At 47.7% G+C, this 16,089-nt stretch overlaps 1 protein-coding gene and 1 long non-coding RNA gene across 4 annotated transcripts in view; one reads left to right on the top strand and one right to left on the bottom strand.

Moving 5' to 3' along the window:
* The window catches only part of ADAMTS9 (ADAM metallopeptidase with thrombospondin type 1 motif 9), a 120,436-nt gene that overhangs the window by 69,870 nt on the left and 34,477 nt on the right, over positions 1-16,089 (top strand). For all 3 annotated transcript variants that reach the window (XM_064157014.1, XM_064157013.1, XM_064157015.1), the window contains exon 29: positions 13,622-13,789. In XM_064157014.1, coding sequence (XP_064013084.1) covers positions 13,622-13,789 — 168 coding nt within the window. The remainder of the gene's footprint in view (positions 1-13,621; positions 13,790-16,089) is intronic.
* Positions 8,390-10,879, bottom strand: LOC135182648 (uncharacterized). Its single transcript, XR_010305261.1, has 3 exons — positions 10,676-10,879; positions 10,422-10,557; positions 8,390-8,519 (listed from the first exon to the last, which is right to left on the bottom strand). It is a non-coding gene; the product is annotated as an uncharacterized LOC135182648 (long non-coding RNA).

Raw genomic sequence — 16,089 nt, 5'->3', positions numbered from 1 at the left:
CAGGACAAGGGAGGTTCTTGTGCCCCTGTGCTCAGCACTGCTCAGACCCCACCTTGAGTGATGTGTCCAGTTCTGGGCTCCTGAATTGCAGAGAGATGTTGAAGTGCTGGAAGGTGTCCAGAGAAGGGCAGCAAGGCTGGGGAGGGTCCTGGAGCACAGCCCTGTGAGGAGAGGCTGAGGGAGCTGGGGGTGTGCAGCCTGCAGAAGAGAAGGCTCAGGGCAGAGCTCATTGCTGTCTACAACTACCTGAAGGGAGGTTGTGGCCAGGTGGGGTTGGGCTCTTCTGCCAGGCAACCAGCAACAGAACAAGGGGACACAGTCTCAAGCTGTGCTGGGGGAGGTCTAGGCTGGATGTGAGGAGGAAGCTGTTGGCAGAGAGAGTGATTGGCATTGGAATGGGCTGCCCAGGGAGATGGTGGAGGCACTGTCCCAGGAGGCGTTGAAGCTAAGCCTGGCTGAGGCACTTAGTGCCATGTTGTGGTTGATTGGCCAGGGCTGGGTGCTAGGTTGGACTGGATGAGCTTGGAGGTCCCTTCCAACCTGGCTGATTCTATGATTCTAAGGCTGCTCTATGGCCTTGCCTGGAAGCTGGTGGCATTGGCAGCTTTACAGGGCACTTTGATTTCGACAGTGGCAAAGGGGCTCTGGGCTCAGTGGGAAGTGGGAGGCCTGCCCAGCCAACAGCCATGGCAGGGAGCTGGCACTCAGGAATTCTTATCTTAAAATTGGTGTCAGTGGAAAGCTGAGGTTATTTGTGTTTAATTCTGTCACAGTCCCAACATGTTGTTTGCAAAATGCCTTCCCCATGAAGCTGCCTGTAAACAGGTTGTGCAACAGCAATATTCTCCATGTCCTTGTTCTGATAATATTCGTAGCAGGCAGGATGTCAGCTCTTGCTAAGGCACAAGTGATAACCAGGGGCAGATTTAGTTGCAAGAATATACAACTCTGCTGTTCTCCTCCTCTCTTCTGCAGCAAGTGAATTTGCTGTGACAGCAGCATTAGGGAGCTGCTGTATGATTCCTTACACCTGCTTTGCAATAACAAAGGCATCCTTGAAAATGAAGTGATAGACAGGCTGAACTTCCCAGGCACTCAGTGATTCATGGGGGGTTGTTTTTTTTTTTGGTTGGGATTTTTTTGTTTTTCATTCACAGGATGAGGGTTTAGGCTCTGAGTCTGTGACAGCAAGTCTGTATTTCTCTCTAGTACCAGGTATTATATAGATCTAATAAAAACAATCCTGCCCTGAGAGCCTGGGGAAGAAGGACAAATGTTGCTGCAGCAGAAGGCAGCTGTATGCACGGTCCCAGCATCTGTGATCCAGGCAGAGGGATGTGTTGAGGGACTTTCATGCCTTTAGAAAGCCAGGTAGAAATAGTTGCCTCAGTAAAGATTCAATAAAGCTGATCCAGACCAAAATGAGAATGTGGTAGCTGTTGATATCCCCCAGGCATCTGTCTGAATCTGTCTCCATCTCAGAGCTGTTTACTGTATGCTTAGATTGGCCCACCAAGGCTGCTGTCCCTCTTGGGTTCCTAGCTGTCTCCCCTTCAGGACCAGGCAGACCGACTGACTCCAAGGACTGCTGGTTTCGTGTGCTGATGAAAGGCAAGAAGTTGTCTGCTTTGGTTTCCCAGTCAGAGAAAGGCCTTTGACAATGCAGACCTCTTTGCTTTGGTTTAAAAAAGCAAACCAGACCTCTCTCAGCCCTTCCCTGTGCTCCCTGTTCTGTGTCACCTGTCCAGAGCATCCTGCCGCCAATGCCCAGCTTCAACCATCTCCCAAAACCAAGCCTCCCCGGCTGACAGCTGGGGTGGACAGAGCCTTGCCAGACATCTTACCATCCACATATTTGCTGCCTCATGCTCTTCTCAGAGCTTGTCCCAGAGGGTAAATGCAGCTGGGGGTTTTGTTTGAAGAACTCTAGCCTGATGCTGCTCTGGGGCAGTGGTGCTGGATGCTTCTGCAGCTCTTTCCTTAGTTCAGTGCCCACCATCCCTGTCAAAGCTCAGAGCCACAGCTGGTGGCTCCAAGCCACTTACAGATGGGTGAAACCAGTGGTACCCAGCTGGCTGGTAGAGGAACATCCTTTTATTCCTTTCTTGCTACTCTAAAATCTCCAATTTTTATTTTCCTTTCCATTTTGCTTGCTTCCTATCACCAGACATCTGTCAGTGCCACTTGTTTCTTCTTAAATAAGGAGAACTATACAGGTGTTGTTTTGCTGTAGGTTCTCTTGTCTCCTGTTTGTTACTGGTGGTGCTCCATGAGCAGGAAAACAGCCATCAAAGTCCATCTGCTACCCTGCAGGTGAGGGACTACCCTGCAGCACTGTGTGCTGAGAACTGAACCTGCATTTAGGTTCTTTACTAAACTGACTTCTTGCAGGACTGATATACTGCAACTTCATGCTCAGCTCTTGCAACCCACACTCACCCATTATGATGTGATCTTGTGATTAAGTCTAGTATCCTTCAGTCTAACAGAGAGATGAAGGAGCTGGCCAGCAGCATCCCCTCCATCCTTCCTAATCCATTGACTAAACACTGGGGAAATAGCAGGGTAAGGAGCTGCAGAGAATGGTCAGTCTCATCTGCTGTTGATAGCCTCTCCTGCTGCTACTGCCAGGACAGACACGAGCTAGAGTAAGTGATTAGACTTTCTTTTATCTTGAAAGCATTCCCTTCTCTCTGCCTCCAGATGAAGCACCTTTCCCCAAGGTCCTTCTCACTCAGAGCAGGTAACTGCATTGTCATTCATTGATGTTTCCTGCCTTCTGTAGTGCAGCCCATGCTTCTCTCCTAATTTACTGTAAAATAATTGAGAAGTACAGGGGCTGTTTGCTTGCCTGTGGTGTGCCTCCGTGGTTGTCTTTTTCCACCTCATCTCCACTGGATGGCCAGTTTCTAGGCTGTGCACAGCTGGCCTGAAGCTGAACAGCAAGTAGTGGGGCCACTGTTCGGTAGTGACTGGCTTCAGTCTTTGTGTCACAGGTTGCCAATCCATGCCTGCTAGCTTCGTAGTCTGCAGACCTCCTACAGAGGCTCACAGTGAGAGGAGAAACAAAGGAATGCATGAAAGGGCAGGTACTGGGAGTATTTGTCTCCCAAAGCCCTGGCATTGAGTGCAGACACTGAAGTTAGTGTTGGGCTGCAGGAGATGTGTTAAAGCAGTAACAGGCTTTCGAGGACCATCTGTGAAGTTCAGCACTTCCAAGCCCATCCCCAAGCTGAGTTTTTGCCCATGTTCCAAACTCCCACCATATATCCCAAACTGCAATAATTGCTGTGCCTCAGGTCCTGGGGATTGCAGCACTTAGAAACAAGGCTATGTGATGATGAGGGACACAAAGCACAAAGACATTTACGGTGGTTCTAACTTTCCCAGTGACTGATTTGTGCAGTCATTAGGGAGAAATGATGCAGCCAGCCTTGTTTCAAAGGCACTTAATGCTCTGGTCATGTTTTAATTTTTACTGGCTCACAGGGCAGGCAAGTGAGCCAGCAGCATGGCTGAAAACCTGTCTGATGCCCAAGACCATATGCAGGCTGACAGTATTTGATCCCTGGTGCATTGAGCCAGTATTTTTCTTTACAACACCTGAGAGCAAGAAGCAGCCCCACATTCCTGCACACACACCCCCCCCCACGGTGTGATGCACACCTGTGAAATGGGGCTGAAGTTCCTCAGAGAGCTTTTTATCTTGTGTTTCACTCCATCTGAGACAGACCAATCCTGTTCTTGAGGAGGACTTCTAAATGCTTTTATATTACAACTGTTCACTAAAAATATGAAGTGTCAGCCTAGGTTGCTTGCTGCTTCGATTGCTACTCTCTTCAAAGTGCCACAGCATGGAAAATAGGTGTCCTCATTGCCTTCCACACCCCATTCTGTCAGTGTCCTCGGGTAGCTCAGCTGTCTGCTCACTTGAGGAAATGCCATACAATGCTTTGCTCCCTGGAGGGACCTGTAGTGGCTGTTTGGGAGCCTCTGCTTCTTTGTTGTTCGAGTTGAATAGCCTGGAGTGGGACAGACTCAGCTTTTAAGGCAGCTCTGTGTGCTCACAGTCCTGCTGATTTCTGTACCTGCAGAAGTCTTTGTACAGAATGGAACAACAGGCTGGGTGAAAGAGGTGGAGAAGATGCTGCTTATGAGATGGATGTCATAGAGCAGGAGATGCATGGCTTCTCCTGCTGCAGTTACCTGGGTTTCCTTCCATATATCTTGTGAGGTTTTCCAGCTTGAGGAAATTATTATGTTGACTTCAGTGCTCAGGGCCTTAAGTCTTGGCAGGAGTTGAAGAGCCAAGTAGCATCCTTTCCTCCATGTAATATGTGCTGATGGAGCAACAGGCTTCAGGCACAGCAGCCTCTTCCCTCTGCTGCAGCAAGTTGGACTCTTTGGTTCTACACTTTGGCCACAACAACCCCAAGCAGCACTAAAGGCTGGGGACAGAATGGCTGAGAGCAGCCAGGCAGAGAGGGAGCTGGGGGTGCTGGTAGAGAGTAGTTGACGTGAGCCAGCAGTGTGCCCAGGTGGGCAGCAGAGCCAATGTCATCCTGGGCTGGCTCAGGAGCAGTGTGGGCAGCAGGACAAGGGAGGTTCTTCTGCCCCTGTGCTCAGCACTGCTCAGGCCACCCCTTGAGTGCTGTGTCCAGTTCTGGGCTCCTCCATTCAAGAGAGATGTTGAGGTACTGCAACATGTCCAGAGAAAGGCAACATGGCTGGTGAGGGGCCTGGAGCACAGCCCTATGAGGAGAGGCTGAGGGAGCTGGGGGTGTGCAGCCTGCAGCAGAGGAGGCTCAGGGCAGAGCTCATTGCTGTCTACAACTACCTGAAGGGAGGCTGTAGCCAGGTGAGGTTGGGCTCTTCTGCCAGGCAAGCAGACACAGAACAAGGGGACACAGTCTCAAGCTGTGCTGGAGGAGGTCTAGGCTGTGTGTTAGGAGGAAGTTGTTGTCAGAGAGAGTGATTGGCATTGGAATGGGCTGCCCAAGGAGGTGGTGGAGTTGCCATGCCTGGAGGTGTTCAAGTGGCACTTAGTGGCACTTAGTGCCATGTTGTGGTTGATTGGCTAGGGCTGGGTGCTAGGTTGGACTGGATGATCTTGGAAGTCTCTTCCAACCTGGTTGATTCTGTGATTCTTTACTTTGAGAAATGTCCTCTTTTTTCCTTTCTTTTTTTTTCCCCCACCTCTTACAAGACATCATCTGAGGCAGCAGGAAGATGCAGGTGTAGTGGATTGGTTTATATCTCTCTTTTGCAAATAGTCACTTGGGAACCTGTGCCTCAGCTGCAGCACTGAGCACAGAGCAGATGAGGGACAGGGACCCTGCGTGTGCTGCAGAGCCAGGGTGAGCCAGCATGGATGTTTCCCCCCATTGTGCCTGGGGCAGGGAGCAAGGGGACACCAGGGAAATCCTGCCCCTGTGTACACCAGGGGCTCTGGCTCTGGGAGGGCTCCTTGAGGAGCCACTGGGGGTTCTGGACAGTGCTCACTAACATCCTTGGACAACACCCCCCAGAATCCCATAATGTTTATGTCTTTTTTCAGTTCTCTCATTTCTGGGGAGTCAGCAGAGGTTAGGCCAAAGGAGGCTGAAGACATACTTAAAGAGGCTGGAGAGAGGTGGGGGTTGGTCTCTTCTCCCAAGTAGCAGGCAACAGGACAAGAGGAAATGAACTTGAGTTGCATCAGGGAACATTTAGATTGGATATTAGCAATTTTTTCTTCACCCAAAGTGCTGTCAAGGGCTGGAACAGGATGCCCAAGAAAGCTGTGGAGTCACCATCCCTGGTGGGGTTTAAAAAGCACATGGATGTGTTGCTGAGGGATGTGGTTTAGTGGTGACTTGGCAACATTAGAGTTAAGGTTGGACCTGATTCTCTTAAAGGTCTTTTCTAACCAAAATGATTCTGTGATCCTGGAGCACCTTTCCAATTGGAGTGTGCTGGTGTGTTTGGCTTAGGTCTCTCACCTAGTTGCCCTAACTTGAACACAGAGACCACTCTTACCTTGTAAATATACAAGAATTAGATCTATTTCCTGGCCTCATGCCAGCTACAATCACCATGAGCACACGCTCTTGGCAGCCATGTGTTAGAGTATGAACTCCCTCTTACTGCCCAGCACAGCACGGTCCCAGCCCATGCACATGGACTTCTCACCATGCCAATGCAGCCAGACCTGGGACCACACCAAAACAGATCAGTGGAAGGAAGAGAGATTCAAAGCAGCCACAAATACTTCCTAAACACCTTCTAAAACGCTGTAGCCACTGGAGAAGCCATAGCATGGAGCAGCAGCCCTGCTTTAAGCCTTAGCTCACTGAAGCCATGGGAGTTACCTGCTAAAATACTTTGCTGTTGGGAAGCTAAATGTTAGTTTGGATGCCACAGAGCCTCTGTGGCCAGATAAAATACAGAAGCTCAGGCATTTAAAGACTTCCAGGAAAGGCTCAGCTGCACAAGGAATGGTCCAGGCTTGCCTTGGTACTGCCTGATGTCCTTTGTGCTTGAGAGACTTCACAGGTACGCAGGTCACACGGCTGTGACTTCAGCATCTGACAGCAGCAGTCTTAAGTTTTATAGTAAGAGCTGATGTAGACTCAGGGTAACTAAAATGTAACTATGAGGAACTGCTCGTTGATAGAGAAGCTTTCTGACGCCCAGGAGAGCAGCCCCTGCAGGAGGAGATGTAAAGCACCTCTTGTTTTCCTGCTTTATGTCTTCCAGCATGCTTCAGCTCAGATTGTTGGAAAGGATGGATGAGGGCTCACTTATAACACTTGCTTTCTGTGTAGCCCTCAGTGTGTGGAACTCTAAACCTACAAGGATTGATTTTAATTTCCTCCCCAAAGTTGCTCCTGGCAGAATCTGATAAGGCCATTTTTAGTCTAATTCTTGGCAGCCCCCAGCCCTGCCCTCGGTAAGCTATCAGAGCATACCTATCTTTGGGAATTCATTTGGCCACCACTGCAGCTTGCATTCATTATCTCAAATACCTCCCAACTCGTTGGCTGATGCTGGGGAGGCCTGGCAAAGTGGTCTGACAGCATTTATTTGCTGAAACTTACCTCTTTTGGGGTGGAATGTCCCCAGGTTCTTCCTGGTGGTTTGCTCTTCTGCCCCATCAATGCACAAAGCTATTGAGAAGTAGAGCCCCACTCCATTTCTTCTTGGTTGCTCTCTGCTGCTGCTTTCTTTTCACCAAGATTCACTCATTGGTGCCCAGAGTTGTGGAATCCTTTCAGTGCCAGACCCAGCTCGCTCCCAGCCTTCAGCCTGGCTGCATCATGAGCTTCCAGTGAGGAAGAGCAGGTCATCTTCTCCCACAGGAGGGTCAGAACCTGGGCTCCACCAGCCAAAATTTTTCCACCATTTAAAAAAGTTTTTAGGACACATAGTCTGCATTTTTAAAGCTTTTAGGATATATTTGCTGAAGCTTTTAAAGCTCTTAGGGCATACAGTCTGAGCTTTTAAAAGCTCTTAGGGCATACAGTCTGAACTTTTAAAGCTCTTAGGGCATACAGTCTGAGCTTTTAAAAGCTCTTAGGGCATACAGTCTGAGCTTTTAAAAGCTCTTAGGGCATACAGTCTGAGCTTTTAAAGCTCTTAGGGCATACAGTCTGAGCTTTTAAAAGCTCTTAGGGTATACAGTCTGAGCTTTTAAAGCTCTTAGGGCATACAGTCTGAGCTTTTAAAGCTCTTAGGGTATACAGTCTGAGCTTTTAAAAGCTCTTAGGGTATACAGTCTGAACTTTTAAAAGCTCTTAGGGCATACAGTCTGAGCTTTTAAAAGCCTTTAGGGCATACAGTCTGAACTTTTAAAAGCTCTTAGGGCGTACAGTCTGAGCTTTTAAAAGCTTTTAGGGCATACAGTCTGAGCTTTTAAAAGCTCTTAGGGCATACAGTCTGAGCTTTTAAAAGCTCTTAGGGCGTACAGTCTGAGCTTTTAAAAGATTGAGAGCATATATTCTGGGCATTGGTGTTGTTTTGGGTCCTGTTTTTTTCCCTGTAATCAGCCTGGTGAATCAAGTAGCAGCCTTTCTAATTTAGAGATAGCTTAATCATAGACTCGTAGAATCAGCCAGCTTGGAAGAGACCTCCAAGCTCAGCCAGCCCAACCTAGCACCCAGCCCTGGCCAATCAACCAGACCATGGCACTAAGTGCCTCATCCAGTCTCTTCTTGAACATCTCCAGGGACAGCGACTCCACCACCTCCCTGGGCAGCCCATTCCAATGCCAATCACTTTCTCTGCCAGCAGCTTCCTCCTAACATCCAGCCTAGATCTCCCTTGGCACAACTTGAGACTGTGTCCCCTTGTTCTGTTGCTGCTTGCCTGGGAGAAGAGATCATCTCCACCTGGCTACAGCCTCCCTTCAGGTAGTCATAATGAACGAGCTCTCTCCTCATCTTCCAAAACATCAGTGCAGGAACTTTTGCAAGGGTCAGTTTAGAGCAATTTACTTGCACTTGGGAAAACAGACTGATCTTCATCATCATTCCTGAACTCTGGAACAGAAAACAAAGCTTTTTGTGGAAACCAAAACACAAGCTTGCCACAGTGCTGGAGCAGAGCGATGCAGCGCAGGGGAGGTTTAGTGTCGCGTTCTGACCTTTCTGGACAGAGCTGATATGGAAATGTTTTGTCATATTTGAGCTTTTCTCTTGCATTGGTTTCAACTAGGCAGGATATTTATTTGTAAACCAAAATATCATCAGTATGCCAGTCCCTGGCTCTTGGCATGGTAACAGAACTAATCATGCCATGGGCATAAACCTCTTAAATCTGTGCTCAAATGCTTTGATGCTAATGCTCTTAGGAAGGTCCTTTTGTTCTTATTCCCTGTGGTAAAGCAGCAGGTGTGAGGGTGGTGGTACTGAAGATACTAACAAGAGGAAGGGCTGAGTGTGGTGGTACTGGAGATACTAATGAGGAAGGGGTGAGTGTGGTGGTACTGGAAATACTAACAAGAGGAAGGGGTGAGTGTGGTGGTACTGGAGATACTAACAAGAGGAAGGGGTGAGTGTGGTGGTATTGAAGATACTAACAAGAGGAAGGGGTGAGTGTGGTGGTACTGGAGATACTAATGAGGAAGGGGTGAGTGTGGTGGTACTGGAGATACTAATGAGGAAGGGCTGAGTGTGGTGGTACTGGAGATACTAATGAGGAAGGGCTGAGTGTGGTGGTACTGGAGATACTAACGAGAGGAAGGGGTGAGTGTGGTGGTACTGGAGATAGTAACAAGAGGAAGGGGTGAGTGTGGTGGTACTGAAGAGACTAACAAGAGGAAGGGGTGAGTGTGGTGGTACTGGAGATACTAACAGGAGGAAGGGGTGAGTGTGGTGGTACTGGAGATACTAACAAGAGGAAGGGATGAGTGTGGTGGTACTGAAGAGACTAACAAGAGGAAGGAGTGAGTGTGGTGGTACTGGAGATACTAACAGGAGGAAGGGGTGAGTGTGGTGGTACTGGAGATACTAACAGGAGGAAGGGGTGAGTGTGGTGGTACTGGAGATACTAATGAGGAAGGGGTGAGTGTGGTGGTACTGGACATACTAACAAGAGGAAGGGGTGAGTGTGGTGGTGCTGGAGATACTAACGAGAGGAAGGGGTGAGTGTGGTGGTACTGGAGATACTAACGAGAGGAAGGGGTGAGTGTGGTGGTGCTGGAGATACTAACGAGAGGAAGGGGTGAGTGTGGTGGTACTGGAAATACTAACAAGAGGAAGGGCTGAGTGTGGTGGTACTGGAAATACTAACAAGAGGAAGGGGTGAGTGTGGTGGTATTGAAGATACTAACAAGAGGAAGGGGTGAGTGTGGTGGTACTGGAAATACTAACAAGAGGAAGGGGTGAGTGTGGTGGTACCGGAGATACTAATGAGGAAGGGGTGAGTGTGGTGGTACTGGAGATACTAACAAGAGGAAGGGGTGAGTGTGGTGGTGCTGGAGATGCTCATGAGGAAGAGGTGAGTGTGGTGGTACTGGAGATACTAACAAGAGGAAGGGGTGAGTGTGGTGGTACTGGAGATACTAACAGGAGGAAGGAGTGAGTGTGGTGGTACTGGAGATGCTCATGAGGAAGGGCTGCCAGAGGCTTTGGTGCAATGTCTCTAGCTGATTTTTTGAAACAGTACTTCCTTATCATTTTATGTGCTGCAATCATCTCAGATTTGTTTTAAGAGCCAACACAATGTGTGGCTCTCACACCATCCTCCAGGCCTGCCTGCCCTCACAGCTTTGCCCAGGGCTGCTGGTGGTTTCTCTGCCTCAAGCTAGCTGGAAGCAGCATTTCAGAGCCATTTTTCCCCACACTTGAGTGGAGGAGGGGGCAGGTTGACTATGGGCATGCCCAAGTGGATTTGATCCTCAACTCTAGAAAGCTGGATGGGGAAAAATGTCAATACAGTACCTTGGCTGCACCTTCAGGGCTGGACCCAGAGGTAATTAAAACCTGTGAAAGTCTTTCTGTGACTGCAAAGAGCCTTGGATGAGGTTGCTCTTCCACAGAGAGCCAGCTGTCCATCTCCAGGACCTGGACCTAATTTCTACAAAGGGTGTGGAAAACAAAAGAGAAGTAAGAAAGGAGTGGTTTTACCTCTGTGTGTGTGTGTGTGTGTGTGTGTGTGTGTTCAAATGTTTAAAGAGGGCAAGGTCAGAGCTTACCTCACTGTGGCACTGTTATTGATGCCATCAGCAGGCGACAGCGTCCGCAGGGATGAAGAGTCCTGCTGATGAGATTCCAAGTTTCTCCAGCATCCAAAAGAAATGCTGTGGCTGATGGCAGTAGCTAGGTGCACTGCTTCCCCAGGTCACATCACCTTGAAGTGAAGCCCACTACTGAGTTGCTTTCTGCTTGTGGGTCACATACACTTAGAATCTACATGCTAAATAAAAGTTGGGAACACCTGAGATGAATTAGAAGGCAGTTATGAAGTAGACACTTTGCAAAGGCTTTTTCAGCCTCTGATACTTGGCTACATTAGATTATTCAACCTCACTTCTCTGTCAGTGCAAAGGAGACCATAACTCAGTGCATGAAAGCAAACAGGAGGTTTAGATCTAAAAATGCTCAGCTGCCTGACTTTGATTTATATTAAAGACAGACAGAGAAATGATTCATTCCATCACCTTGGGATTTACATTTAAGTATTAACAAAACTAAGCAAATTATGCCTTAACTTCTGAGTGCAGCAAGGTAGGCATGAAGTCTTGTGTTTGGTCATGGGATGGAGAGATGAACATCAGGATCAGGCTCCCTGCCAAAGTTAAGCAGTTTGCAGCAGGAGGATAAAAATGTTGGGAATTACTAGCTCCCTGTTAGTTGTGAGATCAAATATTTATCCACCAAATTCAAGTCCCCAGAACCATGCTTGCAGTGTTGCACAATGGAAGTGTTCTCCCTTGAGCATGAGTAGTGGCCCCACTGGGTTTTTAAACCAGAGAAAAGATGGGCTAAGCTCTTCTGGCTTGGGGTGGGAGGTGAGAGAAGGGTCCAGGTCAACTCTGTGAACTAACTCTTTAGCTTTGTCTGTCTCAGCAAAGTGGCATCAACCTGCATGGAGATTGCTCACTTGGATTTTTGCTACAGTAGTTGGTGTTTAGTCCAGAGATAGGAAGTATTAGAAGTTTACAACTAGGTTTGGTAGGATTTGACATTTTGTTCTTGCTGTTTACATTTGTTGCCTGAGGAAAGGTGTAGAGAGAATGAAAAATAGAACCTCTGATGAAATGTGAAGGCTTATAAAAATAGGGTAACATTAACTCAGTCTTTCTGTCAATACTCAAGGAAAATGTGATGTTTATGACTCTGGGTAACTCATGAAAGTCATATTTTAGTACAAGGAAGAGCATTTTCTCTGTTTCTCAATGCAAGCCTGAACGCTGCTCATTGGGGTTTTTTTGTCCTACCTTGAAAGTGGAGCATGGCTCAGAACTCAACAGCAGTCAGTCCTACTGCAGGCTGGTCTGGCATCCTTACCTTCACATCCCCAGGTCCCCTGAAGCCTTCAGAAAGCCTGAGGGGGATACAGAAGGGCAGAGAAGCATCATTAATGACCCTTAAACTCTACAGATTGTGAAGGGAAACAGCCACCTTTTGCCATCCTGCAGGGGGCTTGCAGCAGGCCATCAGCCTTTTGCAGAACACCGCTGGTGCAAGCTCTTCAGCAGCGAGTTGCACCCATTTGTCTCTCTGTTGTCTGAACTTTGCCATGTGGAAGCAAGCTATGGCTCTCTCACTAGCTTCATAGATTCATACAACACCAGGTCGGAAGGGACCTCGAGGATCATCTAGTTCTTTGTGTACCTCTTCACACAACAGGGGCTAAATGAGTTGGAAGCAGTGCTGTGATTTAAAATACTCAGCAGTGCCAGTTTCTGTTCTTCTGGCTCTTCCAGAGCTGCCACATCTATCAGTTGTAGGCTTTGCTTCAAGGTCACTCAGTTGGCTGGGAAGAGCTCTCATAATGGAGTGGCTCCAAAGCAAAGGGAGGAGCCTCAACTCTGCCTGTTTGCTGCATTCTGAAAAGAAATCAGAGCGTTCTGTGTTCAGAGATGGTTGAACTGCTGTGTTTGTGCTTCAGGATTAAGCCAGGCTGCTTGTGACATAGCATGGAATGACTTACATAGCATGTAATGACTTGCATAACACGTAATGAAGGAACTGAAGCTGAGTCTCTAGGTGCATCATGCTGAGTAAGAGGCTTGTTCTACATGAAACTGTCGTATTAAATTCTTGTCCTGATTCCAGACCCCTTTGATTCCTAAATCTTTTGGAGGAGACTAATCTGAAATCAAAGTGAAGTTGGTTGGGGGTTTGCGTGCCAGGAGTGGTCACATTTGGGAAAGTTCAGTGAACCTGCAGAGGGAGGTTGAAATTAGTTGCCCCACTACAAAGCTTACAGCTAACATACCTTCTGACTTGCTTTTTGCTTTGATTCTTCAGGCTCTGCCTTGTTGCCACCTTCTGAGTTGTTTTCAAAATGCATAAATCTTAAGGATGAGCATGTCCTGGTTTCAGTCTCTTTGGTAAAAGCAATAAATCAGTCTACACTGGTAAAACAAACATGAGCTTTGACACCAAGGACATGGGAAGTCTGCATTTTTCCCTTCTGCCTTGTCCTTTGTGCAGTCATTTCCCTCTGTGAAGGTGCACATCACAATTTATTCTCCTGATTTACCAACATTTGATCTCCCTTTGTACCAAGGTAAATGGGAATGATGCCTTTCAAGTACTTCTAAGTAGATACTGAGGGCTCCTGCCCTGATCCCTGTAAGATGACTCTGCTTCTTTGAAACCATTGGAGCAATGCCAGGAATCCAGCCTGGTATCCCTGCTGAATGTCAGCTGCTTTCTCTAATTCGAACTTGGCATCCTGGGAACATTGACCAAGAGTATGATGCAATGCTAAGCGCAAGTGGGAGCGTTTCCAGTACCTCAGTTCTGCCCTTCCATATCCCTCCCTCAAGCTTTGCATAGGTTTCTGAGGACCTGAGGCTGTGCTTTCTGGTCCAGTTAAAAAAGCAGATGCCCTGGGTAGCCGTGGCCCCTGTGTAAGTGTGTAGATGGCCCTTGGTGAAAGCTGATCTGTTGTTACTTTACATTTACAGTGTTCTGTCTCCTGTGGAAGGGGCCAAAAGCACCGCAATGTGTACTGTTTGTCAAAGGAAGGCAGGCATGTAGAAGAAGATTATTGCAAGCACCTTGCTAAGCCCAACGTGCAAAAGAAATGCAGAGGGGGCAGATGTCCGAAGTGGAAAGCAGGAGATTGGGGACAGGTGAGATGTGTTCTATGCCCTTTCCCTCCCTTTGATATTTTTCCTCCTCCCAGTCGGTTAGAAGTTGCTTTTCCCATCACTTCTGTCCTCTTGAAGTTTTCAAGAGTAGTAGTTTTGGGCCAGATCCTCAGGTGGTCTAAAACAATGTAGCTTCATGGACAGCAGTGGAGCAGCACTGATTTGTATCAGCTAAAACCATGGGAACTTGCTTTTAGTCCCTATCTGAAAGCAAATTTCTTGCTGTTAGAAGAGGCATTAGTACAGAGTGCTAAAGAGGATCTACTGTTTATTCATGTTTTTAATGTGGTTCTTATTTAACTGTGTCACACCCCCGAGGAAAATCTCCCTTAGTTTTGCAAAACCTGAAATTAATTTTACTATCAGCTTCCTGGGAAAGCCTAAAGAACAATCAGAGCTGTTCATTAGAAATCATTTTCACTGCCTTTTGTTTCTTAACAAGCTCATCACTTAATTTGGCTTCATTAAAAAGTCAGACACTGATACACAGGCTGCTGGAAATCTGAAAGTGCTTGGAGCTACTGAGCATCTTGTTTGCTGAAAGCATACCTTGAGCCCTTGTTCTCCCGAAAATAATGCCTTTGTCATCACCTTGAATCTCCTGCATCACGTTTGTCACCTCTTCTCTCTCTACCTCATTAGTGTGCTAATCAGCAGAATCACAGAAAATCCCAGGCTAAATGAACTATTAACTGGTGAAACAGCATGTTCCCTCCAGAGCTGTCTCCCAGATAAAGGTGCAAACCACCAATCCTCACTGTTTGCAAGTTCCTTGAAAGATAAACCGTTACCGTGGGGGTGCTGATGGATGGGAAGCTCAACATGAGCCAAGCCCAGAGAGTCAACAAGACCCTGGGCTGCATCAAAAGAAGTGTGGGCAGCAGGTCGAGGGAGGTGATTCTCCCACTCCGATCCGCTCTGGTCAGACCCCACCTAGAGGACTGTGTCTAGTTCTGGAACCCCTAATATGAGAAAGATCTTGACATGCTGGACCATGTCCAGAGAAGGGCCACAAGGATGATCATAGAATCATAGAATCAACCAGGTTGGAAGAGACCTCCAAGATCATCCAGTCCAACCTAGCACCCAGCCCTATCCAATCAACCAGACCATGGCACTAAGTGCCTCATCCAGTCTTTTCTTGAAGACCCCCAGGGACGGTGCCTCCAGAGGGCTGGAGCTGCTCTGCTATGAAGACAGACTGAAAGAGCTGGAGCTGTTCAGTCTGGAGAAAAGAAGGCTTCCAGGAGACCTAATTGTGACTGAAGTGGGCTATAGGAAAGCTGGGGAGGGACTTTTTAGGATGTCAGGTAGTGATAGGAATGGAACAAAGCTGGAGGTGGGGAGATTCAGACTGGATGTTAGGAAGAAGTTCTTCCCCACGAGGGTGGTGAGAGACTGGCACAGGTTGCCCAGGGAGGTGGTGGAAGTCCCATCCTGGGAGTCTTTAAGGCCAGGCTGGATGTGGCTCTGAGCAACCTGTTCTACTAGTGTGAGGTGTCCCTGCCCATGGCAGGAGGGTTGGAACTGGATGATCCTTGAGGTCCCCTCCAGCCCTGATAGCTCTGTGATTCCATGACTGTACCATCTTTACAGGCACATGTGCAGCCGTTAGGACTACGACAGCACACTGTTGTTCAGTGTCAGCTACTCCAAAGGACAACAAGCCCACTGGTGTTCTCTGATTGTTTACAGACTTGTGCAGGTTTTGTGCATGCTTACCTCTGAATTCAGCAGATGGGAGTGTTTGCCATTGTGTGTGTCAGGGGCTGAGTGCATTCACCATGGAGGCTCAGTCACTGAGATCCTTCACCCAAGGTATGGCCGGGAGCATGCTGTGAAATGCTCAGTGTTGCACCCATACTGGCAATCAAGTCAATATTGTCACTGTTATTACCTGCAGGACTGAAACCTCAAGTTTCTAGAGGAAGCTAGACTGAAAAGAAGCATGAGGCCATTAGAGAGTCTTGTCGTATCCAATTCGCACCTTATTTAAAGTGACTGCTCCTGAAGGCAATTTTTTACAGCTAATAATTGTAAATACAATAATGTAATGGTCTGTTGGTCCTGTTGAAATCCACTCATGTTAATTGATAAAAGTGTTTTAAAAATTCCCAACATTCCACTGCATGCATGATGGGAGTTAATTTCGTGCAAGTGGAGAGAGAAACCCAAGTTAATAGGAGGATGAGATGATTTATGGCCCGAGGTAATCTCTTGTGACTAGGCAATTAAGGAATATTTGTATGCTAATGATACAGCTAAGAATAGGCAGAGCATTT

The sequence above is a fragment of the Pogoniulus pusillus genome, chromosome 16 (genome assembly GCF_015220805.1).
Source record: "Pogoniulus pusillus isolate bPogPus1 chromosome 16, bPogPus1.pri, whole genome shotgun sequence".
NCBI classification, from domain to species: domain Eukaryota; kingdom Metazoa; phylum Chordata; class Aves; order Piciformes; family Lybiidae; genus Pogoniulus; species Pogoniulus pusillus.
This window is presented reverse-complemented; position numbering and strand designations above follow the sequence as displayed.